The 24,689-nt window shown below is 37.7% G+C and overlaps 1 protein-coding gene across 10 annotated transcripts in view; it reads left to right on the forward strand.

Moving 5' to 3' along the window:
- The window catches only part of HECTD1 (HECT domain E3 ubiquitin protein ligase 1), a 64,799-nt gene extending 40,239 nt beyond the window's left edge, over nucleotides 1–24,560 (forward strand). For 4 of the 10 annotated variants that reach the window (XM_055793575.1, XM_055793577.1, XM_055793576.1 and 1 more), the window contains exons 25-42: nucleotides 1,530–2,366; nucleotides 5,628–5,849; nucleotides 7,624–7,757; nucleotides 9,635–9,791; nucleotides 10,648–10,870; nucleotides 13,511–13,565; nucleotides 13,795–13,977; nucleotides 14,307–14,517; nucleotides 14,600–14,685; nucleotides 15,790–15,917; nucleotides 18,634–18,835; nucleotides 18,985–19,122; nucleotides 19,378–19,985; nucleotides 21,163–21,241; nucleotides 21,330–21,423; nucleotides 21,693–21,843; nucleotides 23,051–23,195; nucleotides 23,591–24,560. In XM_055793575.1, the coding sequence (XP_055649550.1) occupies nucleotides 1,530–2,366; nucleotides 5,628–5,849; nucleotides 7,624–7,757; nucleotides 9,635–9,791; nucleotides 10,648–10,870; nucleotides 13,511–13,565; nucleotides 13,795–13,977; nucleotides 14,307–14,517; nucleotides 14,600–14,685; nucleotides 15,790–15,917; nucleotides 18,634–18,835; nucleotides 18,985–19,122; nucleotides 19,378–19,985; nucleotides 21,163–21,241; nucleotides 21,330–21,423; nucleotides 21,693–21,843; nucleotides 23,051–23,195; nucleotides 23,591–23,728 (3,791 nt within the window). In that variant the 3' untranslated portion in view covers nucleotides 23,729–24,560. The remainder of the gene's footprint in view (nucleotides 1–1,529; nucleotides 2,367–5,627; nucleotides 5,850–7,623; nucleotides 7,758–9,634; nucleotides 9,792–10,647; nucleotides 10,871–13,510; nucleotides 13,566–13,794; nucleotides 13,978–14,306; nucleotides 14,518–14,599; nucleotides 14,686–15,789; nucleotides 15,918–18,633; nucleotides 18,836–18,984; nucleotides 19,123–19,377; nucleotides 19,986–21,162; nucleotides 21,242–21,329; nucleotides 21,424–21,692; nucleotides 21,844–23,050; nucleotides 23,196–23,590) is intronic. The other 6 variants (XM_055793580.1, XM_055793581.1, XM_055793582.1 and 3 more) reach the window with 4 other exon arrangements.
- The last annotated feature ends 129 nt before the right edge of the window (nucleotides 24,561–24,689 follow it).

Here is a 24,689-nt window from a genome sequence, read left to right on the forward strand (position 1 = left end):
AAGAACAGTTTTTTAGTTATCCTTTTACAAAATACTCTGTTCAGACACTCACAAAGGGAAAAAATTATACTGTTCAACTACAGTATGGAATTACATTTTTCCTTTTGTATTTAATAAGAAAGGTGAATAAACTGTGAAAAAGAAAAAATTCAGACTTGCTTCACAACCTTCAGAGGTTTAGTGACATGAAGCTACTCGGATATAGCTCATGAAGATAGAATAAAGTCATACAAGAATAATGTAATCTAAACCTGCTCATGTGGGCGTGAGATGTCTACCATATCTGAAAACTTTATCCATTTTTAAATACTTTACCTCCAAAGTGATATTTTTAAATAGAAAATTGCTTGTGATCTTCTATTTTGGTGTCAAAGTGATGACTTTAGAGTAGTCAAAAGGTAGAAGTTAACCCGACAGTACTAAAAGAACATTTTACTTCAAATTAGCTCTCTTTTATTTTATTAAAGAAAAATACGTGTGCACATCTGGACTCGACATCTTGTTTTGAATTTCTCTGAGGTTACAAAAGATGACTGAGCTTTAGAGATTTTATTTTTAAAGCAACTGTGTATCAATTAAAATAGTGACACTGTTTTGTTACAGTTAGTGTACAATAAGAAATACTAGAAGGAATTATTTTTGGTGACTCCGAGATTGTTGTACATACTCAGACAAGCAAAAATAAATTGTTTTGCCCCTGTTTCTGTCCTCGTTAGCTAAATTTTGCATGTTATCCTCATTATTGCAGATTTACTACACTTTAACTGTTAAAAAATACTATACTCAAAAAAAAAAAAAAAGTACTCCAAATAGTAATTTAATAAAGGAATTTAAGAGTAGGATCTCTTTTCAGTGTTGTTTTGGTCCCAGTATAAAGTTTTGTTTTGTGAAACTTATTCTTCCCGCAACCCTGAAATCTTACTTGGAAGTGGTCCTTAACTGACTGCTGTAAGACTTTTCCTATGAATAAGAAATGTTTGAGTCTGTGTAAATTATTGAACTAAAAAGCTGAGTATCAGTGAATTAATTCTTTCACTTTATAGGGCAAGAATAGGAAATCACAAACTAATCAGTTTCATAAAATGTGTTCTGTCAGGTAAATATGCTTATCCACAAGCATCCAACAAAGAAAAACATTGTAGAATGTCCTTGCAAGAATAACAGTTGCTTGATAGATATAATAAAGTTGTGGTGATACATTTTTGTTATTAGAGAATCTAATAATAAAATGTTGGAAGATTTTAGTAGTTCAGGTTCCTTCCTGAAGGAAGCCTTACTTTTGGCTGGATTCTGGGCCCCTAAAGATAGAGGCGGATGATGCTTGCTGCCTCAGTCTAAAGTAAAAGAACATTTTAAAATACCAAATTGTTTAAACACTTCATTTTGAATTGGCATTAAGGGTTGTTTAGTGACTTTATTAATCCAGGCATGCACCCCTTATGAGAAGCTGATCCCACATTGTGGAGCTACTGTCTGACACGCTCCTGTCTGCTTTCTGCTGGATCTCACAAACTCCTGTCCCTTTCCAGGCTGGATTGATGTCACCTGGGATGCTGGTGGCTCTAACTCTTACCGTATGGGCGCAGAAGGAAAGTTTGACCTCAAGCTTGCACCAGGGTACGACCCTGATTCAGCGGCATCACCCAAACCTGTTTCATCCACTGTTTCAGGCACAACGCAGTCATGGAGCAGCTTGGTGAAAAACAACTGTCCAGACAAGACGACTGCTGCTGCAGGCTCCTCAAGTAGAAAAGGAAGCAGCAGTTCTGTGTGTAGCGTGGCCAGTAGCAGCGACATCAGCTTGGGTTCGACCAAAATGGAGCGGAGATCAGAGAGTGTAATGGAGCAAAATATAGTTTCAGGCACTGACGTCCATGAACCAATTGTTGTTCTGTCTTCCGCTGATAGTGTACCCCAGGCTGAAGTAGGGTCATCTTCCAGTGCAAGCACCAGCACCTTAACAGCGGACATGGGAAACGAAAATGCAGAGAGGAAGTTAGGTCCTGATAACTCAATACGTACTCCGGGGGAGTCCAGTGCTATATCCATGGGAATTGTTAGCGTAAGCTCTCCTGACGTGAGTTCAGTCTCTGAACTGACTAACAAAGAAGCAGCTTCCCAGCGACCTCTAAGCTCTTCAGCAAGTAACAGACTCTCGGTCAGTTCTTTGTTGGCTGCTGGGGCACCAATGAGCTCCAGTGCAAGCGTTCCTAACTTATCATCTCGAGAAACTTCCAGCCTGGAGTCCTTTGTACGAAGAGTGGCAAACATAGCACGTACCAATGCCACAAACAATATGAATTTAAGCCGAAGTAGCAGTGATAACAATACTAATACTTTGGGAAGAAATGTCATGAGTACTGCAAGTAAGTGAACTGTGTTTATTTTTAGTTGATGCTTTTGTTGTTTCTTTGGCTTTCGTTAGACTTAATTAAGTTTGGATACTGTTGGCCTGATAGAGGAATGAAATTAGAGCAGCATTGACCTTGTGTGTACCTGTGGAACTCATGAAGAGCTCAAAGAGTTCCTGTCAGCTGCAAAGTGTTACGTTGCCCTGTGATGTCAGATTACGCTGTGGTACCCATCAAATAGAAAATAATTTGAATTTGATGTCTTTTACATGTTTAGGAAGAGGGAGAGTATGGTTTAGATCATGAGGCTGGAAGAACAGTAGCTAATGTGGGATACTTTTGCATTCTGCTCTGTGTAGATTATGCATACTCACCTTATGTCAGGCCATTTCTGTTTCTATTTCCTCAGGAAAGGCAGTTTACGTGTGTTGTGAAGTCCCTGAGTTTAGGAACTATGAACACAGTAAAAAGAAAAAAGTGAACTGCAGTATGATGAGATTTTAGTAGATTCCTGCATTCTGTCAGGCAGAGTAACTTAATGTACTCTAACACTGTGTGTGTTTTCTAAAGATGGTATGGTCATTAAGGCTTAGCTTTGGCATATCAAGTGCAAGGAAGTTTGTAGTTAACAGTGCTTTAAATGGCATTACATACATGCTTTAACAGCTGCCTGTTCTCAGGTTATATGTAAGGTTAAGGTGTTAGCAAGTAAGTTGTAAACCTGCTTGTTGTGGGTTCACTTTTGTGAATTTTCAGCATGCTCCCATCAGAGTTGTTACTCAGCCAGCCTTGTTAGGTATTTTGTTCAGTGCCAGTGATAGTATTTTAACTGGAGAGCTGCATTTCATAGGGTAGGCAAGTTAGAAAAAGAAAAATTACCCAAGCCAGAAAGAAGCACTCAGTTTCTTGTTAAGCTGTCATGCCTTTCTAGGATTTTTGTGCTTTTTGTATTTAAAAACGTGGTGTTTGCTTTTAGCATTTCTAGATATTTTTTTTAATAGTGAGTGTTTTCTTGTTTTGTTGGGAAGGCTTTTTTTTTTTTAATGTATTCTTACATTCATACTGTGATGAGGAGGGGGGAGGGAACATCTGCAGCCTGCATTAAAAATGTATGTAAGATAACTCAAGGGAAGATTTCTAGTAACTGATCCCCTTTTAGGAAGATAGCCAGTGCTTCGATTTTAGAGGTAGTTTTGTGCTGGGAGGAGAGAGACGGCACCTTTGAAAAACATAGTAAGATAGTTCAACAGTATATTTGACAGATTTTATGAATGTTTGATATCATACAGTACTGAAGTTGGAAATAAGAATGTGGCAAATTAAACATTAGATTTAATATTAGAAGATATATTTAAAATTATCCCTCATGTAGGAATTATTTTGGTTTATACATTTTATACAAGTAGAAACTGTAAATGGAAACTTGTGCCCCAGAAAGAGATCAGAGACTGAATTTGAGCAATCTGACCAGAGTTCTATTAGAATACTGTAAAATGCTTGGATATTTTTTGTTTTGGGGTTGGGTGTTTGTTTTTTTTATTTGTTTTGGTCTGTCCAGTTTCTTTTTAAAAAAACCAAAACACCAAAAAACCCAAAACAAACAAACAAAAAAAACCCGACAAAAAACTGAAGCCTGAAATCATGGTTAGTGATGTAAGTCTTTCTGGACTTGCTGTAGTGGTTGCATTTTAAAACATCAGTATTTGCCAGCAGTTAAGTGGTGTCTAGAGTAGCCGGTTTCAATTTGCTTTTGAAGTCTGAGCAAGTGAAATGCTGACACTTGATTATTTTTTTTTTCTGTTTATGGTAGCAGCAAAGAGTTTCCTATTATTAATTGGAGTGGAAGATATGAATACTGAACAGCTTATTTTCAAGTTCTTAAACAACAAAAAAACCCTTTGGTTTAGAAGATTTCCATGCTTTCATAGAGATAAGCATGGGCTTATTAACAACCCCAAATTTAAACTTCACTCTCTCCTGCATAGAAATAGTTTCAAGCACTGTACCTGCTTTGGGCCACCTTTGCTGAGATTTTATTTGCATTTTTATATTTTTATTTAAAAACTGTTACTTAGGTTCCTTGGTGTGGGAGTAACTGACAAACAGCAAACCCAGAAACAGTAATACTAATTTTTCTCAAATAGCTACCAAATGCACTTAGGGGAAGAATCTGTTGTATTTTATCCTTTTTCAAGGGTAGTAGCCTTTGCAAACCTTGGTAATAATAGTCTGAAATACAGAATTTAGATATTTATTCTTTTTTTATAAGAAAGCACTGCCTTAGTTTTCATAAGCTACAATAATGAAAATGTTCACTGGAAAACTGCAAAACTTGCATTTGATAAATTTTAGAAAAGGCAGATTGGTTTAAATGTAAGTATAGGTGACCCCTCAAATTTGCACATGCAAATGTGATTAATTTCCTGTGTTTGCAGATAAGCCTGCAAGAAAATATTTGGAAGATTGGGATGTAAATGTGTAGTTGCACATAGATATAACTTACACTCAGTTATGTACACTATCTGAAATTCTTTCTGTTGAGTTTACGGTGAATTCAGTTGTGTTTCAGTTGCTAACTAAAATGCATCTACTGTGTTTTATTTGAATGTGCAGTAAGGTAACTTCTTAGCTGTTGCTTGCTTATTCTGAAAAATAATAATATAAATCATCCACCATAAGTAAGATATTCAGTCACATGCTTCATAGTACTGCCAACTAAGGCTTGTTGCCTGAACTTGTTGCTATTTGTGCTAATGGTTATGTGAAAGGTAACAAGTCAGAGCTGCTTTAAGAACTTCGGAAAAATGCACAAAAATCACAAATTCTATGTTTGTCTTATTATGTTCTGTTCTCAGTTTGTTTATATATAGTTAAACTGTTTTCCCTGTATAACTTTAATTATTTTGCTGTTTAGAGGTTACATTATGTTTTAGGCTTTAAGACAGACACAGTATCGGAATAACAGACTTCAGAAATACTTCTCATATGTTGAAAATGAAATTAAGTGATTTCAGATTTATGGTGGGATTTGGAGATTTATTTAATAAAATTTGTTTTAAATGTATGCAAAGGAATATGCTCAGAAGTGGGCATCTGCATTGTAGAGTGCACTTTTGCACTGGGAAACCCTTCCCCTTTATTTTGTTGTTCTTAATTGTAAAATAACACATCTGATAATTTTTCGACCCCAAATATATTTTTCAACGCAGGATCATGCATGTAAATTGTACTCTTCGTCAAATCATTTATTTTATCTTACCATATCTTTATCTATAGCTTCTCCTCTTATGGGTGCCCAAAGTTTTCCTAATCTGACTACAACTGGTACCACATCAACAGTGACCATGTCTACATCCAGTGTTACTAGCAGCAGCAATGTAGCTACAGCAACTACAGTTTTATCTGTTGGTCAGTCGCTTAGTAATACTCTAACTACTAGCCTAACATCAACATCTAGTGAGAGCGATACAGGTCAGGAGGCAGAATATTCTTTATATGGTAAGTTTCATTTTTAAATGAACGTAAGCAGACTTCCCATTAATGATTTTTCCTTTTTTTCTGTTACTGTGATTTTCTCCTGTAGTAGCTTATTTACTGAAAAGTATTTGAAAGTTGAGCTTGTCATATTTACTAGTTCTGTAAGGCAGTAAGTAAAATAATGTTAACTTTTAGTAGTACTATTTACTATATTACTGTAACCAATAGTAGTATTTCCTTATGTTTTCAGGTCTTTTATTTTCAGTAGTTTCTATCCCACATTGTTATTTATGGTATATTTTATTTAGGAACTTAACCTTTTCCTTAAGTCAGTTTAGTATCTAACGTAGTTTGCATATGAACTTCTAATTAAAATCCAAATGTTGTTCCTCATTGCATTGTATAGGCATGTTACATGCTCAGTCTGAGGTACCTTGTATTACTCAGTAATTGAAAAGCATCTGCCATTAGGTGCATTATACACTTAAAACAGTGTATAAGGTTCCATGTATCTCAGTAGCATAATAGTAATTGAAAAAATAATTGGAAAGAAGACAGAAATGAAAATGACACAGAGAATGGAATTATGTGATTTGAGGAACAAAATTCAGAGTTGTTAGGTGGACACTCTGAGCTAGAAACAGACATTGGGACAGAAGTTATTTGCAGGATATGAACACGGTGAGAGAAGATTTATGTAACTAGGTTGATAATATCTAGGAATCAAGCTGATGAAATGAAGTCAAGAAAAATCTGGGCTAGATATGGGAAAGTACTTCCTAATGTGAAGTTTATTGCATTGTGAGATGTTCTTGAAAGAAAAGATACTTGATTTCTTTAGGATTTGATTGGATTAAGGTTGTGTTCTATTTAGCTGCCTATTGAAATTGCTTGAAAAATATCTGGTAATTTCAATGGATATTGGAATTGAGCTGCTTGGAGGCAGTCGATGAAGATATATGCATATGCCATCTCCCCTTACTCTTTTAATTAAGGTTCATTTGATAGTTTGATTATGTGACAAGTCTTAAAATACATCATAAAAAATGGGGCAAATAGTTTCCTTAAAGTTTCTGTTGGGGCATTAACAGCAATTTGAAGGGTGTTTGGGTGGTATAGATAGTTTATATGTGTACAGAAAAATTTAAAACTTCAATGGTACATCTCAGTCCACCTTGGATGGCTGTCAACTTTTCTGGTTTTGGGAGGTTGGTTTTGAAGTGTTAGTACTAGGTGGGTGAAAATGAACTTTGTATCTGTCTTCAGCTTCTTGTTAATCAATTAGCAATTGAGTCTTTAAAATTATCACTTTTAAATGGTTATTTTAGATGTCCTTTACATTGTAACTTGAGGTCTAAGCCACACATTCTCAGTGGAAATTACATCACTAATCTGTTATTAAATTAATTAGACATAGAAGCAGTATACATTTGTGTACCATTTTTTGCGATCTTTTTTAATTTATAATAAGTGTAATTATGAAACATTTGATATAAGCGAATGAGAAACCGATCACTTGCTGATCACTCTCAATTATACAAATGTTAAGTGCTTCTTTTGTTAGTTATGCTATTGACTAGACCCCTGGACTTTTTGTCAGGTGTATGCTTTTATCACAGCTTTTAATCTTATTATGCCATAAGCAGTGTTTTAGTTCTCTCTTTTGCTTGTTTAAGTGAGATTTGTTTTATCACTCTTCCCAGTGCTCCTGTTCTTTAATTTTCAAAATTTTGCTTTAAAAGTTATTCTTGGCTTTTGTTCTGTATGTAAATACGTGTATATGTATGTATTATAGATTTTCTTGATAGCTGCCGAGCTAGTACTCTGTTGGCAGAGTTAGATGATGATGAGGATCTACCTGAACCAGATGAAGAAGATGATGAAAATGAAGATGATAACCAAGAAGATCAAGAATATGAGGAAGTTATGGTACAGTATAGTTAACATAGATAATATCTTAATTGGCTAACAGATGCATTAAAAATCCACAGATTCTTTTGATGATATGGGGTCCTAGCTATAGTCTTCCCATTAATTAAAATAAATGTATTTAGATTTTGGACTACTAGTTTGGAGTACCTGTCCATTAGGACTTGTAAATGCCAAAGTTGGAATCATGTTACACTTTTCGGGGGCTGCAAACTGAATACTACTTTACAAAGACAGTTCATTGTCCCTTTTCCCCATTCTTGCATATAATTGAGTATTAAGAAAGCTGTTTTCTCATGCACTGAAGTGGGTGTGATAAAATTGCAAGGCCTCACTAGATAGGACAACTTACGGGGCAGTCCCCTTTCTGTAGAAGTCTGATTGCACACCTTCAACATTTATTCCGCAGAAAAGTGTTTTTGAACACCAGCACACCCTGAGACCTTATAGGCCAGAATTAACATCTTAAAACCAACCTGGGGACAAGCTGACAGACTAGAAATGATGGATCAGTAGTTTACTGGCTGATAAAATGGTATAACTTTGGGGGTAGGCTGCTGAATTTTGTGGTGATACAGTTCTGGGGCATGTTTAACTGTAGGGCTGTGTGAAGTAAACTGTAATAATTAAATATGCCAGAGGAATTATCTCTTAAAAAAATAAAAGGGGAGGGCAAGTCAGACTCCAGCAGGTTAGTCCACATGGCTGTTGCCTACATTATTGTGAGTTCTGGCTTTTCGTTTGGTTGTTCTTTAGTGGTATGAATAATGCTTGGTCTTCTACCACTACTGAAGTGATCAGAATGGATATTGCAAGGTCTAAGAGTAAAAAATTTAAGACTTCACTAATGATAACTTAGTGTTTATTACATAGATGTAAATATTGTTTTATGGACTTAGAGAAACTTACTCTTGTAATTACTATGCAAACTTTTAGTCATTTGAACCAAAAAATGAGCATTTTAACCTACGGTGATTATGCTTTTAATAGAAATTCAGTTATATTCCTGAATATTTCATTATTTCACCTTCTGCATAAAGATGTGAAGTTAGGCATGGAAAAGCCAGTACTGTTTAAGTGGATCTACATGCAAAAAATAACCTTAGTTTGTAGATTGTTGATCACTTTTCAGAAATTATTACATGGAGTTACTATTATTGTTCATAGGAAGAAGCAGAAATAGCTAAATTAGCCTTTACTTAAGATTACACAGCAAGAATCGGATCTGGAAAAGAAAATTTTCCTTTCTGGTGTTCCAGTTCTGTTCCCTTGGATACGCTATGTAATTCTTATCGATGAGGAGTTGAACAGATTAAAAGCGTGTTGTAGAAAAGTCATAAGCAGTACTTGCTACAGCTTATTGAAAATTAGATTTCTTCTCACCATAATAGTGCCATTATTTTGGGATTTGATTTAATCTCTGGGTAAAATGTGTATACATTCAAAAAAATACTTCTTATTTTCAGAAAAAACTATGTTTATTTTGACACCATTGATTTATTTGAATTGTTGATATTCCAAACTTTGTGGAATACACAAAACATCTACACCTACACCAAGTTTGCTGGTCTACAGTAGTCTGTATTTCCCTATACTTTGGTGCTTCATGGAAAGTTTCATTCTTTCCAAGAACTGTAGATACACCTGGTGTAAGGTTAGCCCATTTATGTGGATTTTTGTATGTCTGTGGTTTTGATAATTCTCTGGATTCCTGCTTGACCAGTTAGATGCAAATAATACTGTTACGTGCCAGCTTTGGTATCTTTTGTGTGAGTTTTAGTTTACATAACTGCTATATTCCCTAACTGACTGTTAAATATTTGATCAAATGATTCTTTGTAGTAGAATCTAAAAAACTACTACTTTTTTTTTTTTAGGAAGAAGAGGAGTATGAAACCAAAGGAGGCCGCAGAAGAACATGGGATGATGATTATGTATTGAAAAGGCAGTTTTCTGCTCTGGTTCCTGCTTTTGACCCAAGACCTGGTCGTACTAATGTTCAACAGACAACTGACCTAGAAATCCCTCCACCAGGTATGCTGACAAGGCATTTGTGATCGTTGGTCTGGTTTTGGGATGGAGACTCTCTGTTAAGGGTCCATTGGGCTTTGGGGATCCTATTACTATTGACCAGTACAACATGCTTTTGTGGCTGCATGGCTTTTCTCTGTTTGAATGAGAGTTTTGTCTACCTCTGCAGCTTCGAGTGTTATTGAGGGAAAAGTAAATTAAATGTTGTGTGAAACAAGCATACTCATGAATTTCACTTGGACTAGTGATAGATGCCTTGCTATGTCTGGTTCCAGCTGCAGAGAGCAATCTGTGTGTTGAGCTACCCAAAATAGATTTGTTTGGAGAGGGCTTGTTGAAAGAGTCCAGAGCAGAGGCAGGGGGGAAGCTGACACGGTGATTGAGCAGTTGGTATGACCAGCAGCGTAGCGCCTGTCATCTTGATCTTTAGTTCATTCTTGGTCAGCAGTGTGGGTGAAGTCAGTACTCATTACAGAAAGGAATACATAGGTTGAGCTTATGTGGAAACAAGCCACTGTTGATTTTGGTGAACTGAAAGGAGTCAATACAACAGGAGGATGCTGTGTATGAAAAGAATGCATGTGCTGTCGTCATATTAAAGGGGATGTTATGAAGATGTAAGGATCAGTAGGCATTTCAGAAATACCTGTTAGCTGTACTGGCATAAAGAAGTACTGCAGTTACAGCCCTTAAATATAGTTCCTAGTTAGAACTGAGGATCATCTCTTTGACATGTGTGCAGGAACGCTTCACGCTTCCTTATTGAGCTAGTTTATTATTATTATTAATGTTTGAGCCAACTTGTCATGCTTTATATATTTCTGTATTAATGGCTTCTCAAATGATTTTTTACATGCAGGTACACCTCATTCAGAACTCTTGGAAGAGGTTGAGTGCATGCCTTCGCCACGTTTAGCACTCACCTTGAAAGTTTCAGGTCTCGGAACAACTCGAGAAGTGGAATTGCCCCTAACGAACTTCCGGTCTACCATCTTTTACTATGTACAGAAATTGTTACAGCTTTCCTGTAACGGCAATGTGAAATCTGACAAACTTAGACGTATTTGGGAGCCAACATACACGTAAGCTTACAAGTTTGTTATTCTGTGTAAAGAACACGGTGACTGGTTAGGAAACAGGTGTGAAACAATGTTAGTTTTTTCTTCCTCCTGTGTAGGAAGCAATGCTAGAGTTAGTTTTTCTTCCATTTATGTCAGGTTGTTCTTACTGGTTGTATAGCTAGTGCTGTGACTACAAAACAAAAAAAGACATAATGTCTAATGCTCAGCTGTGACTTGTTCACAATATTTCAAAAGTCAAAACAATTGACCAAGAGAGGAGAATTTGGTCTGTTTAGGGATCTGCGTGAAAGAATCCCATGGGGATATCGTCTTAGACAGAAGGGAGGTCCAGGAGAGGTGAGGGGTTTTTCAAGGATCACTTCCTCCAGACCCAAGTGCAATCCATCCCAGTGTGTGGGATGTCAGGCAGAGGCAGTAGGAGACCTGCATTGATGAACAAGAAACTCACAGCAGAACTCAAAACATAAAAAGGAAGCGTGCAAGAGGTGGAAGAAGGGTTAAGTGACCCAGGAGGAATATAGAGTCATTGTCCCAGCATGAAGATACAGGGTTAGGAAAGCCAAAGCCTATCTGGAGTTGAATCTGGTGGGAGATGTGAAGGGCAAAAGGTTAGGGAGCACTTAAAGAAACATGAGTCTGTGGGACCCAGTGGGATGCACCTGCAGGAGCCGGCCACTCTTGATTATCTTTGAAAGGTCGTGGTGACTGGGAGACATTTCTGAGGACTGGAGGAAAGCAAGTGTCACTCCAGTCTCCCCAAAGGCAAGAAAGATCTAGGGAACTATGGACTGGTCAGGCTGTCCTTCATCCTTGGAAAGGTGATGAAAATAGCCCTGGAAACCATTTTCAAACAATGAAGGACAAGAAGGTGACTGGAAGTAGGTAGCATGGATTTATGAAGAGGAAATGATACTTAACCTGGTAGCCTTCAATAGTAAGATGACTAGCTCGGTGGATGAGCAGAAGGCAGCAGATGTTGTTTTCCTCAGCTTCAGCAAGGCTTTCAACACTTTAGCCCTCATTGGTGAACTAATAAAATATGGACTAGATAGTGTCTGAAAACTGCCTGAACTGCCAAGCTTAGATGGTTGTGACAGTTGTTATGGACTCCATTGACCTGCAGGCAATGGAGCCCAGCTGGTGTACCCAAAGGGTTGGTACTCCTGCATTAATGAGCTGCATGGTGGGACAGAGCAGACCCTCGGCAAGCTTGCAGGCAAAGCGAAACTGAGAGGAATCATTGTTTCACCAGACGATTGTGCTACTGTTCTGAGAGACCTCATCAGGCTGCAGAAAGGGGGACACGGGAACTTCATGAAGTTCTGCAAAGGGAAATGCAAAATCTGGCAGCTGGGGAAAAATAACTGCGTGTGCTGGTCCGGGCTGGGGGCCAGCTGGCTGGGAAGCAGCTTGGCGGAAAAGGTCCTGAGGGTCCTGGTGGGCATAAAATTGAATGCGAGTCAGCTGTAGACCTGGCAGCATCTTGGGCTGCATTAGGAGGGCTGAGGGAGGTGAGCCTTCCCCCTCGGTTCAGCACTGGTGGGACACATCTGGAGTGCGATGTCCAGTTCAGGGCTTCTCGGTACCAGAGAGATACGGGCAGTGGTGTGAATCCAGCAGAGGGCTGCTGTGGTGGTTAAAGGCTCTGGAGCATTTGTCACACAGAGTCAGAGATCCTGCGACTGTCCAGCCTGGAGAGAAAAAAAGGCTCGTGGGATCTTGCCAATGTGTATGAACACCTGATGGGAGGAATAGGGAAGACTCTTCTTTGTTGTGACAAGTGAAAAGGACAAGAATAAAATGTCTCAAATTGAAACAGGGGAAATTCCATTTAAATATGCCATTTGAGCAAGGGTATTGGACTAGGTCTCCAGAGGTCCCTTCCAACTTCTGCTGTTCTCTCTACCCTTATTTGACCTTACTAACTTTAAAATAATAGACAGAAATTGTAAGACTACATGATTGTGCGTATTTTCCATTTGCTACACCAATGTAACTTTGTTCCTACGAGAAAACTGACTTACACAAAAGCAAAAACTGCAAAAAGTTGGTTGCAGTTTTTTAACCTCGTATTTCAGATTTCAGCAGTGCTTACACATTGCACCTGTTTTCTGAGTTGCCTTGGGTCAACAATTGTGTGCTGTAACAAAACTGTTTTCTAGTTATGAAACATGAGAAATAGTTGTAAATATCTCCTAAGTTAATACATGGCAATCTACCCTGGGACTTCAAAATTTCAAAGAGGTGATGCACGTGTAGTGAAGAACCTAAAGTTGGCTTGGGAAATTTGCACCATCAAGGTTGTTTGATTACTCAAACCTTACTTCAGGAAACCTAAATTAAATGTTTTGCAAGATAAATATTGACATCATGAAAATTAAATATGAGTTTAAGAGCTTCGCTGTGTCAGGGTATCCCAGATGTTCTGTGCAGCAAAGGACAGCTGCTGTTGCTGTTTTACATCATGTTATCTAAATGTCATCGATGTCTAACGAGTCAATGTATAACTTGAGAGTTTAGAGGATGTGCTATGAGTATGAAATATTAACTCATTGTTTTGGTATCTAGAATCATTTAAACTTCAGAATTTAGAGGATGTGCTATGAGTATGAAATATTAACTCATTGTTTTGGTATCTAGAATCATGTACAGAGAAATGAAGGATTCTGATAAAGAGAAAGAAAGTGGAAAAATGGTAAGACTTTGTATGTTTTTGTGGCTGTTCAGACAAAAGCAAAACAAATCTTACTGCAGTTTTTGAAATGCTACATTAAAAAAACTAACAGTTTTTGATTACTGATGAAAGGATATGAGTGAGTATATTTGTAAATGCATGCTCCTTAAAAAAGACAGTGTGTAATGCATGTGAAATCTTGAAGACTTTACAATCAGGAAAAGCCAACATTTGGTGGTTCCTGTTGTAGGGTTGCTGGTCAGTAGAGCATGTGGAGCAGTACCTTGGCACTGACGAATTACCAAAGAATGACTTGATAACCTACCTGCAGAAGAATGCAGACTCAGCTTTCCTGCGCCACTGGAAATTAACCGGCACTAATAAAAGTATTAGGAAAAACAGAAATTGTTCCCAGCTCATAGCTGCATACAAGGTATATGTCTGCATCCAAACTTTTTTATTATGAATGGCTGTGTGCTTTGTTTTGCAGCTTTAAAGATTCTTGTGGAGGAGGGATATGACAGGGATAGGAAAGTTGAATGTTCACGTGCCAATATCAAGTTTAGGTTTTGCTACCGGTTTTTTTTCTGTCTTCTGGTCATGTTAAAATACATTTGAATCATGATTTGAACCATCCACAATATAACTAAGTGTTGAGGTTGAACATGGTAACCATCCTGATTTTTCAAATCATTAACTTGGAGTGCACCATCCTAAATACAGTAATGCATACAGTTTCCATTCTTAACAATTCTTCTACAGGATTTTTGTGAGCATGGATCAAAGTCTGGATTAAGTCAGGGGGCCATTTCTACTCTTCAAAATTCTGATATCCTTAGTTTGGCAAAGGAACAACCTCAGGCCAAAGCTGGCAGTGGGCAGAACTCCTGTGGAGTAGAAGATGTTCTGCAGTTACTTCGCATTTTGTATATAGTTGCTAGTGACCCTTACACAGCGCGAACAGCTCAAGAAGGTAAGTTAGTTACCTAGCAGAGCTTCTTAAATGTTTTAATGAAAACAAAATAAAGGAAAATTTTTCTCTTGATTATTTTCAGAAGGGGATGAGCATCCTCAGTTTAACTTTCCACCAGATGAATTCACAAGCAAAAAAATTACTACGAAGATTCTGCAACAGATTGAGGTATTACATAATGTATAATGCACAATGTATATATGTAACATTGTTTTTAAGACTCTTATTCCTTACTTTCTTTGGAATTGTTAGGGGGTTTTGCCATTTTGACTTTTGAATTGCTTCATATGGCGCTTACTTCCTTATATTTTGTATGAGTAAATTCTGTAAAAACAGACTAGTCTGAATAAAACACACCAAGAAAAAAATAACAAATTGTATCTTTTGATTATAGAGAATAATTTTTTTTCTGCACCAAACAGAATGTAGTGTACCTATGTCTGTCTGATCATATTGTATCAAAGGCAATTAATTGTGTTAGGGTTCACAAACATTTTGTTGTATATATTTTCCACATAAAGCTTTCAAAAATGGCATTTAAAAAACATATTGGTAGCAGATCAGTTAGATGCATTCAAAGGAAAACCATAAGATGTAGTTGTTCAAGTACTTTAAGATGTTCAGTAGAACTACTTTTTTGTTAGAAAAAATACTTAAAGATGATGAAGATTCTTGACTTGCTTCACCCTTACGTACTTTTTGAGGGTTTTTTTAAATTATGTGATGTTGCTCTGATTATTCACTAAAACAAAGTTCAGTTTTTCGTATTCTTAAATATCTTTGTAGTAATTATTTCTGCAGTCTTTTTTTATTATACTTGCTTTTTAGGAAGGACTGTAGTAATATTTCAGTGGGGAGCAACTTTACTACTACCAAGTTTCTTTTGTGTCGTCTTGCATTGAGGACATAGTATCTAATCACTTTTGGGCAAAACTCAGAAGCAATTCTTTCCAGTTAATTCTATATTCAGATCTCCTCACAGTTTTTTGAGTAGTACAGATCCCAGAGATTTACTGCAGCTTGTAGTGTCTTTGCTCCGAAGTGCTTTGTGTTCACTCTTGACTCCTAGAAACTTTGTGAACTTCTCATTCATAGCATTTAAAAAAAATAAAATAAATGGCAGTTGCTGAGAAAGGAGGAACTTGCTCAAGCCCAGGTGGAAACTCCGTACTTGAGTGTATTGGGTGTCTAGGTACTTAGTTACAAATTTATTGGGATGACATGAATCTAATATTACAAACACTTATTTTTTTCCCTTGCATTAAACTACAGGAACCCTTGGCTCTTGCAAGTGGAGCTTTGCCAGACTGGTGTGAGCAGCTAACAAGCAAGTGTCCTTTCTTAATTCCATTTGAAACAAGACAGTTGTACTTCACATGCACAGCATTTGGAGCATCAAGGTAAAAAAAAAAAAAAAAAAAAAAACAAAAAACCAACAAAACAAAAAAAACCACAAAAAAAACCCCTCAACTAATGCTGCTTTCTTTTTATTAGTAATTTTTTTAATTGCTGATTCACAGAACAAGACAGATTTTGTTTGCCAAATGTAAAGCATTTTGGATATTAGAAAAAAAGGGAAGACGAGGGAAGAAATGGCTTGGATGGGTGTACTCTACGCTGGGTAAAAAGCTGGTTGAACAGCTGAGCCCAGGGAGTGGTGGTGGATGGAGTTACACCCAGCTGGTGGCTGGTCACAGGTGGTGTTCCCCAGGGCTCAGTATTGGCACGAGGTCTGTTTAGTATCTTTACAGTTGATCTGGATGAGGGGATCGACTGCACCCTCAGTGAGTTTGCAGATGACACCAAGCTGGGGGGAAGTGTTGATCTGCTGGGGGCAGGCAGGCTCTGCAGAGGGATCTGGGCAGGCTGGACCCATGGGCCGAGGCCGGTTGTATGAGGTTCAACAAGGCTCAGTGCTGGGTCCTGCACTTGGGTCACACCAGCCCCACATAGCACTGCAGGCTCTGCTGAGGAACAGCTGAGGGAACTGGGATTGTTTAGTCTGGAGAAGAGGAGGCTCAGGGGGAACATTATTGCTCTCTACACCTACCCAAAAGGAGGTTGTAGTCAGGTGGAGGTAGGTCTCTTCTCTTAGGTAACTAGTGACAGGACAAGAGGAGATGGCCTCAGGTTGCAGCAGGGAGGTTTAGATTGGATATTAGGAAATACCAAAACTGCTCAGAACTGGCTGGACATAGGTCAGCAGGTAGTAAGCAGCTGTATTGTGGATCACTAATTATTTTATCATGATTATCATTTATTTATTAGTATTAATTTCCCTCTTTTCTCTCCTATTAAAATGTCTTTATTGCAACCCAAAGATTTTACTTTTTTCCCCCAGTTCTCTCCCCTGTCCCACGGGGCAGTTGGGGGTGAGCAAGCAGCATTGTGGTGTTTAGCTGCCTGCCAGGTTAAACCATGACAGAAGCTTATGCTGAGTAGCCCGTCCTCTGTTTGATACTCTTCAGGAAGTTCCTTTGAAGAAAGTACATTTTTCAACTTCAGCTGAAGACTTGCTTGTGTACCTCTACCTGGGTTGTCCTATCAGGCAGTAACTGGGTTGCAGTTCATTGCATAAAGGAGTAAGAAACAACAGAGAAAATATCCTGAAAATAAATGTGAATTAAATGTTTTTTGAAAACATAACCAAAGAACATGTTTTATTTTTATAGTTCCTACAGTGGTTTGGTGATTGCTTGTTTTGGTTCATTTATTTTTAATTCACTACAGTCTTAAAAAAATAGACAATATCTAACAAAAGGATGCTGTTTCAAAGGTTTGTATTAGCTGCTTAATGAAACTATAACAAAACCAGGCCTTAAAATATTTAAGGATAACCTCTGAAGTGCTTTGTTACCTAGGAATCCTTAATATTTTGATTGCAGCAGCAATTACCTTGAGAGTATGTAGACAGCGTAAACCTTTTTGGAAGTTTAATTTTACGTAATGAGAAGGAAGGGTTAGTTTTTGTGGGTTTCCCTGGCAGTTTTTGTTCACTTGTTTGTTTTCCAAAGAGGAGGAAGTGTAGGCAGTGAGCTGCAAAAATTGCTGTTGTGTGTAATACGCAGTAGAAACGCCTCATGGAGAGTGTAAAATGAGGCATTTGAAGAGAAGAAAAGGTATTGTCTTGCAATGCATCGGTTTAAATCTTAGTATGGAAAAATTGAATTTCTACGGAAAAATAGTCCAAAAAACTGGACCATGTGTTGCTTTCTTGTTTTTCTTTTGAAAGAAGGTAATGTTTTAGAAAAACCTGTGTTTTAAAGAGATCTTTCAGGAAACATTGCGTAGTATTTACTTGCTGAGTAAAGAGCTTTCTTAAGCTCTTAAAATACTGGAAATAGTTCTTAAAACTCATAGACTCCAGATGAACTCTGTGTGTATATGCATGTGGGCACCTGGGTGTGTACACTTTCAGTCTGTGTCAGGACACTTGACCATACTGGCAAAACAACCAACAGATGGTAGCTTTGTAGTTTATTGCTGCGTAGCTGACAACACATACAAGAATTTTGAACTTTTGACTTCATGTAAGTACTGCTATTAGAGGCGGCTGCTCTTCCTTCACTGATACGGGTCTGTATGTGTATGATTGCACTTCAGCTTTGCTTCTGTGTTTCTCTAATAAGTGTTTATGTAAGTAAAACTTGCTGTAAAACTTGGTAGGTATCAATGGGGTGATGTACAACTGCCTTGCAGTATGTAACAGAAGTTGTAACAAGCGTCTATAAACAGTTTTGAGCATCTGTGATGAAGAAGTACTACAGTAAATGCTGCTGTCTGTTCATTCCACTGTAATTTGAAAACTGTAGTAATTCAGGTCAAGAATTGTATGTTTTCATTGGTGGTATCCATTACATCAGAAGTTTATGGCTGGCTCTTCATAGTAATTAAAAATTATTTAGTTTTCTAAACTCATAAAATACAAAGCAGCCCGTATTTGGGCATTTCAGATATTTCTGAGAAATACTTCAGTGTGTAGATTTACCTCCTTCTGATTTATTTATTATTTTTAATTAGTACTTAACAAGGTAATGTTTTCGTAGTGGCTACTTTCAAGTTTTTGTGCTGGTGGACATCGAAGTTTTAAAACAAATGGTTTTCGTTTTTTTCCAGAGCAATTGTATGGCTACAGAACAGACGTGAAGCCACTGTTGAACGGACAAGGACCACAAGCACAGTGCGACGTGATGATCCAGGAGAATTCAGAGTTGGACGCCTCAAACATGAAAGAGTGAAAGTTCCGCGAGGTGAATCCTTGATGGAATGGGCAGAAAATGTCATGCAGATTCATGCAGACAGAAAATCTGTTCTAGAGGTAAAGCATATCTGCCTAGCAGAACAAGGTTAGATAGCTATTTCTAACTGGCTGGGATATTGAATATCCTGTTCCATAACCAACACTGACCGTTTCACTGGGACTTCCTTTCATTCCTTTCATTACTAACATTCCTTATGTTTTTCTAGGTTGAGTTTTTAGGGGAGGAAGGAACAGGCCTGGGTCCTACCTTGGAATTTTACGCATTGGTGGCAGCGGAGTTTCAGAGGACAGATTTGGGAGCTTGGCTTTGTGATGATGATTTTCCAGATGATGAGTCTCGTCAGGTATATTTCAATTTGCATTTTAAACTGAGTACTTGTTTAAAAGAAAAACGAGCTAGATGTCCATGAAGGGAAGAACGCATGATCAGTGAGCAGCCACTCATTGTGGTCAAGAATGACCACTCTGCTCCACAGCTTGCTTGCTTACCTGTTCTCTTTTTAACAGAGAAGTAGAATGTAGTAACTTAAACAGCACAGATAGGTGATTAAATTCACCTTGAACGATGTCAACTTTTTTCTGTGTGTCTCCTAAATCAGGTTGATATTGGTGGTGGATTGAAACCCCCTGGCTACTATGTACAGAGGTCATGTGGACTCTTCACAGCACCATTCCCACAAGACAGTGATGAACTTGAAAGAATAACCAAACTCTTTCATTTCCTTGGAATTTTCTTGGCTAAATGCATTCAGGACAATAGACTTGTGGATTTACCGATTTCTAAGCCTTTTTTTAAACTCATGTGTATGGGGGACATCAAAAGTAACATGAGTAAGTTGATTTATGAGTCACGGGGTGACAGAGACTTGCACTGTACTGAAAGTCAGTCGGAGGCTTCTACAGAAGAAGGGCATGATTCCTTGTCAGTAGGAAGTTTGGAAGAAGACTCCAAATCGGAATTTATTCTCGATCCACCAAAACCTAAACCTCCTGCCTGGTTTAATGGAATTTTAACATGGGAAGACTTTGAATTAGTAAATCCACATAGAGCTAGGTTTCTAAAAGAAATAAAGGACCTTGCAATTAAAAGGCGCCAAATTTTAAGCAACAAAAGTCTGTCAGAAGATGAAAAGAACACAAAACTACAGGAATTAATGCTGAAAAATCCATCAGGTTCGGGGCCTCCACTTAGCATAGAGGATTTGGGGTAAGAGTTTTTGTATTTATAAATACGCAGCGTTGCGTTAGAGACAATTGTCAAAGTGTATAATTAAAAATGAAGATTTCTTCATTTTAAATAGTATCATTGCAAGGGAGAATCACTGAAATATGCTGCGAGATCCAGTTTGACATCTGTAGCTATGTTCTTGTTCCTTAGTTTGAGGATTTTCTGTTCTTGCTTGCTCAGTTTCCTAAGGTTTAAGCTCAAGTGTGGCTTCACCGCAATGCTGTGTGACTCTAGAAACACACAAATACTTGTGAAGACCTTTAGAAAAGTGTCAATCTGTAATCTCTTTGCTGTGATGACTATTGACATCTATCAAGATTTTTGGAGAACTTTTTAAAGAGGACAGATGAAATTTCAGATCCTGTTAATAGACATGCAGGCCAGTGTTTGAATCCATGTTAAGCAGAACATTTTGTGTGCTAAGCTTTAGCAAATGTCAAAGACATAAAAGCGCTCGTACCTGTGTAAACTTGTGTCAGGGTATCAACCTCTGTGATTTTGAGTTGCTCCTTTTGAAACAACAGTAGTTCTTCTTCCATTAATGTTACGGATTATTTGTTAAAATCATGTTGTGCCACAAGGATTGCGTGATTGGTGATTGCTTATGGCCCTGCGGAACTGACTGTGGCTTGTTAGAGAGGGAAAGCGAGTAGCACCGTTGAAGGGCCTCCATGTCCGATACGTTAAGTGTCCCTATAACTGTTAGTGCTGGAAACCAACATAAAGCTTTTTTTGAGTCTGTGAACTGAATTTAAACAATTTGAAGTAGTTTTGAAGCTGATAACCATTGAAAACTTTCATAAAGTTTAATATCTTTATCAAATCCAAAGAAATAGTGGGTGAATACGCACATGCACATACCATAGATTTGAAAGATGCATTATCTGTGTAGTCCATTACTAATTGTAGTTAGATGCATTATCTGTGTAGTCCATTACTAATTGTAGTTAGATGCATTATCTGTGTAGTCCATTACTAATTGTAGTTCTGCACTGTGGTACCACTGTTAATGTATATACAAAATGATTCACAAACAGTGGTTTTCAAATGTAGTGAAATGCTTTTGGGTGTGTGGGGTGTCATTTTTACATCTGGTGTGTTTGCAAAAGCTGTATCAGGTTTGTTTGCGATTAGTAACTGTCTTTGTATTTTGAAGTCTAAATTTTCAGTTTTGCCCTTCATCTAAAGTGTATGGGTTTACAGCTGTGGATCTCAAGCCCGGTGGTGAAGATGAGGTAAGGGAACAACCTACTTCTACAACTTCAACAGCAGTAACTCTAAAGCAAAGTGAACTCTTACAGTATTTATCTGTTGTCTTCGCAGACTGTAACAATGGATAATGCAGAGGAATATGTAGATCTCATGTTTGACTTCTGCATGCATACTGGTATACAGAAACAGATGGAGGCATTCAGAGGTAATTTTAAATGTGGAGGAATATATATGTGGTTAGGTGGGTGGACTAATTGGTGTTCAGGGTGTGCTGGTTTAAAGTGGTGGCATACAATGGCTTTCAAAAACAAACTGAATGCAATAGGTAAGACATTAATTTCCTAACACCTTTGCGTTAGTTCTGTTTACCGTAATTAAGAAACTGTTGATTGATTCTAGCTTGATTAAAATACAATTGAAATGCTGACGTTATTTTTTACCTATGTTTATGACTGTATCTTGTGTAAATTAAAGATGGCTTCAACAGAGTCTTTCCAATGGAGAAGCTGAGTTCCTTCAGCCATGAAGAAGTTCAGATGATTCTTTGTGGAAATCAATCACCTTCTTGGGCAGCTGAGGATATAATCAATTATACTGAACCTAAACTGGGATATACACGAGATAGGTACTTATAATCTGAGTGATTTTTAAATAGTATCTAAAAGATACATTCAGTGACAAGATGTCCAGAATGTTCATTAGATGAAGATGCTAAATTGAATGGGATTGGTGGTCACTGAAGGGCAAGTGATTGTCTAAAACTACATGAAATAACAATGTATGCTACAACATATAGGTTAGAAGGTACTCAGTGTTTTTGTGGTCAGAGAGGATAAAAAAAGTTAAGATACTAAAATGAAAACAACTAGTAGAAACGTAATGGCAGCTAATACGGGCTATTGAGAACAGCATTTCAGAGTTTTTACTTTTGTCTTAGGTGGTGGTTATAATTTCTGTTCAGTTGGGTATAGTTGTTACCTGTCCCTTATTTCCTATTTCTTTCTCTTCAAGTGTAGTTAAAAAAGAAAACGTACTATGCAGGGAACAAATATACTGGTGATTGGCTGTCAGGAGGTAGTCTCGACGTTTTGGGAATTTCTTGGGTTTGGGTTTTCTGCTGCTCGTCATGTTTTGTAGCAATAACACAAGTTACTTCTGGAGCTGCGTTAGTAGAAGCATGCTGAAGTATCCTAATCAGTCTGAGATGCTGTGTGGTGCGATTCTTCTGTTGACCCTGCCCTGCATGCAGAGATGCAGCTGAGATAACAGTGCCTGATACCCGAGGGTGTATTTCAGCAGGCTGTGCTTGCTTCATGCTCTCATCCCCCCTGTTCCCGGGGCTGATGTGGATGAAAGCAGTGGTGTCTGGAGGTCTGTTGTAGTCTGTTACGGGGTTTTTTGGATTTTTTTTCACCTCGGGGTCTTTAACACCGTATAACTGAAATCAGAGATAAATTGAAGAGGCTGTATACTGCAGAAGTACAGGAAAAGTCTTGGGTTGTAGTCCGTTGGATTTTTCCCATATAATACGTTTGAGCTATATCTGCTTCTCTACCCGTTCATATACAAGGTACCCAAATAACGCTCCAAGATAAGTATGGAGAAAAGTTCTTATTTACCTACATTTTTCCTGTGTAATACTCAGCAAGGAGATTACAGAAGTATTTTTGTGGCTTTTATGATGTTTTATTAACTCAATACTGAACAGGCACTAGAATCTTCCTGCTTAGACATGACTAAAGATTGTAATTGTACTGTCTCAAGTTAAGGGACATGAAAAAAGCCACTCTCTTGTAATGTTATCATAACTAATTATTTTAATTTATTTTAAGCCCTGGATTCCTTCGATTTGTGAGAGTCTTATGCGGTATGTCTTCGGATGAAAGGAAAGCTTTTCTCCAGTTCACCACTGGTTGTTCCACACTCCCACCAGGAGGCCTGGCAAACCTACATCCCCGGCTCACTGTTGTACGCAAGGTACAGCTTCTCCAGGTTGCCCTTCAAGCCAGCTATTTTGGCTTTTGAGTGTAACAGTTGTAACAGTAAGAAATAACACTGGGTTGGGTTTTTGGGTTGGTTTGGTGTTTTTTAGTTTATGACACCATGCTAAGCTTTCAGTACTGACCTCTGTTTTGGGTCTGCTCTCTGACTTCATACTGGCTTATGAAAGATTAACGGACATATTTATAATATAAATATATATATTATTACGTATAATAAATATATATTATAAATATATTTATAAGTTGGTCTGTAGCTTTCCTGACGGTGCTGTTTTGACGGCTGGCGTTACGTACGCAGTAAATGCCTTCCAACTTCCATATCGAGCGCTGTGAACAACCGCAGTAAAAAAAATTCTTTCTTTTCCTCAGGTTGATGCTACAGATGCAAGTTATCCATCCGTGAATACGTGTGTGCATTACCTGAAGTTGCCCGAGTATTCTTCCGAGGAGATCATGAGAGAGCGCCTGCTGGCTGCTACCATGGAGAAAGGCTTCCACCTCAACTGAGCTGCTGACTGCAACATGGGACGTGAGAAGGTGTTTTTTGATACTAGTGAAGCCTCTTGTGTTTGTGTGCAAAAAAAAAAAAATACGATCTCCACGCTGTGCTCTGATGAGACTTGCCTTTTTTTTCACCTGTGAGGCTTTAGAAACATGTGGAATAAGTTTGTTAGCTGCTAATGACAAAATAAATCCTTGTAACTACACAGCCAGCAAGAAATTGGCACAGAACACTGTGTGATGCTTCAAGGGCTTGCACAACTGGGAATTAAGGTGGGTCTGTTTGACTGTTCCAAAGAACAGATCATCAGATTTTCAGTGTTCACTGATACAAATTTCTAACAGTGTATTTGTGTAAAGTTTGTCATTTAATACCTTGTACACTACAGTTGCCATCACTGATCCCTGTTTTGCTGGCTTTAAGCTAACTGGTCAGAAACTTGCTTCCTTAAAACTTAGAGTTAATGGGCATCTCCAGCCTTTTCTTTTTTCAATGGTGCCTGCACTATTGGAGTATTTTAGCAGGTTTTTGCATATAATCATGCACAACTTTTTTTTTTCCCCCTTCTTTCAAGTGGGAATATATTTTGATTTCTCAAATGCCCTGCTATAAAGATCAAATCCTTAAGTGTGTTTGTGCAGCTCAACGATAAAGCTATTAAAAAAAAAAAAACACTGGTTCCTAGTGCAAGGCACACTTAAAGCAAGTTTTACTTTTGGTTGTACTTTCTTTGTATATTATAAACATTTATTTAACTTGTTGCAGTTTGAAGTTTAAAAGAAACCACCCAATGTGTAAGCTCAAAGGTAATCATTAAAATGTTTGCAACATATCAAACTGTCTCCTCTGAATACTTCGTTAATACTCATACGTTATTAGATGTTTGTACACGTTCTGAATAATGTGCCATAGTTTTTTCAAGGTTTAAAAGAACTATGTGGCGATAATTGATCTCACAAACTTTAT

This window comes from Falco peregrinus, chromosome 1, assembly GCF_023634155.1.
Source record: "Falco peregrinus isolate bFalPer1 chromosome 1, bFalPer1.pri, whole genome shotgun sequence".
NCBI classification, from domain to species: Eukaryota; Metazoa; Chordata; class Aves; order Falconiformes; family Falconidae; genus Falco; species Falco peregrinus.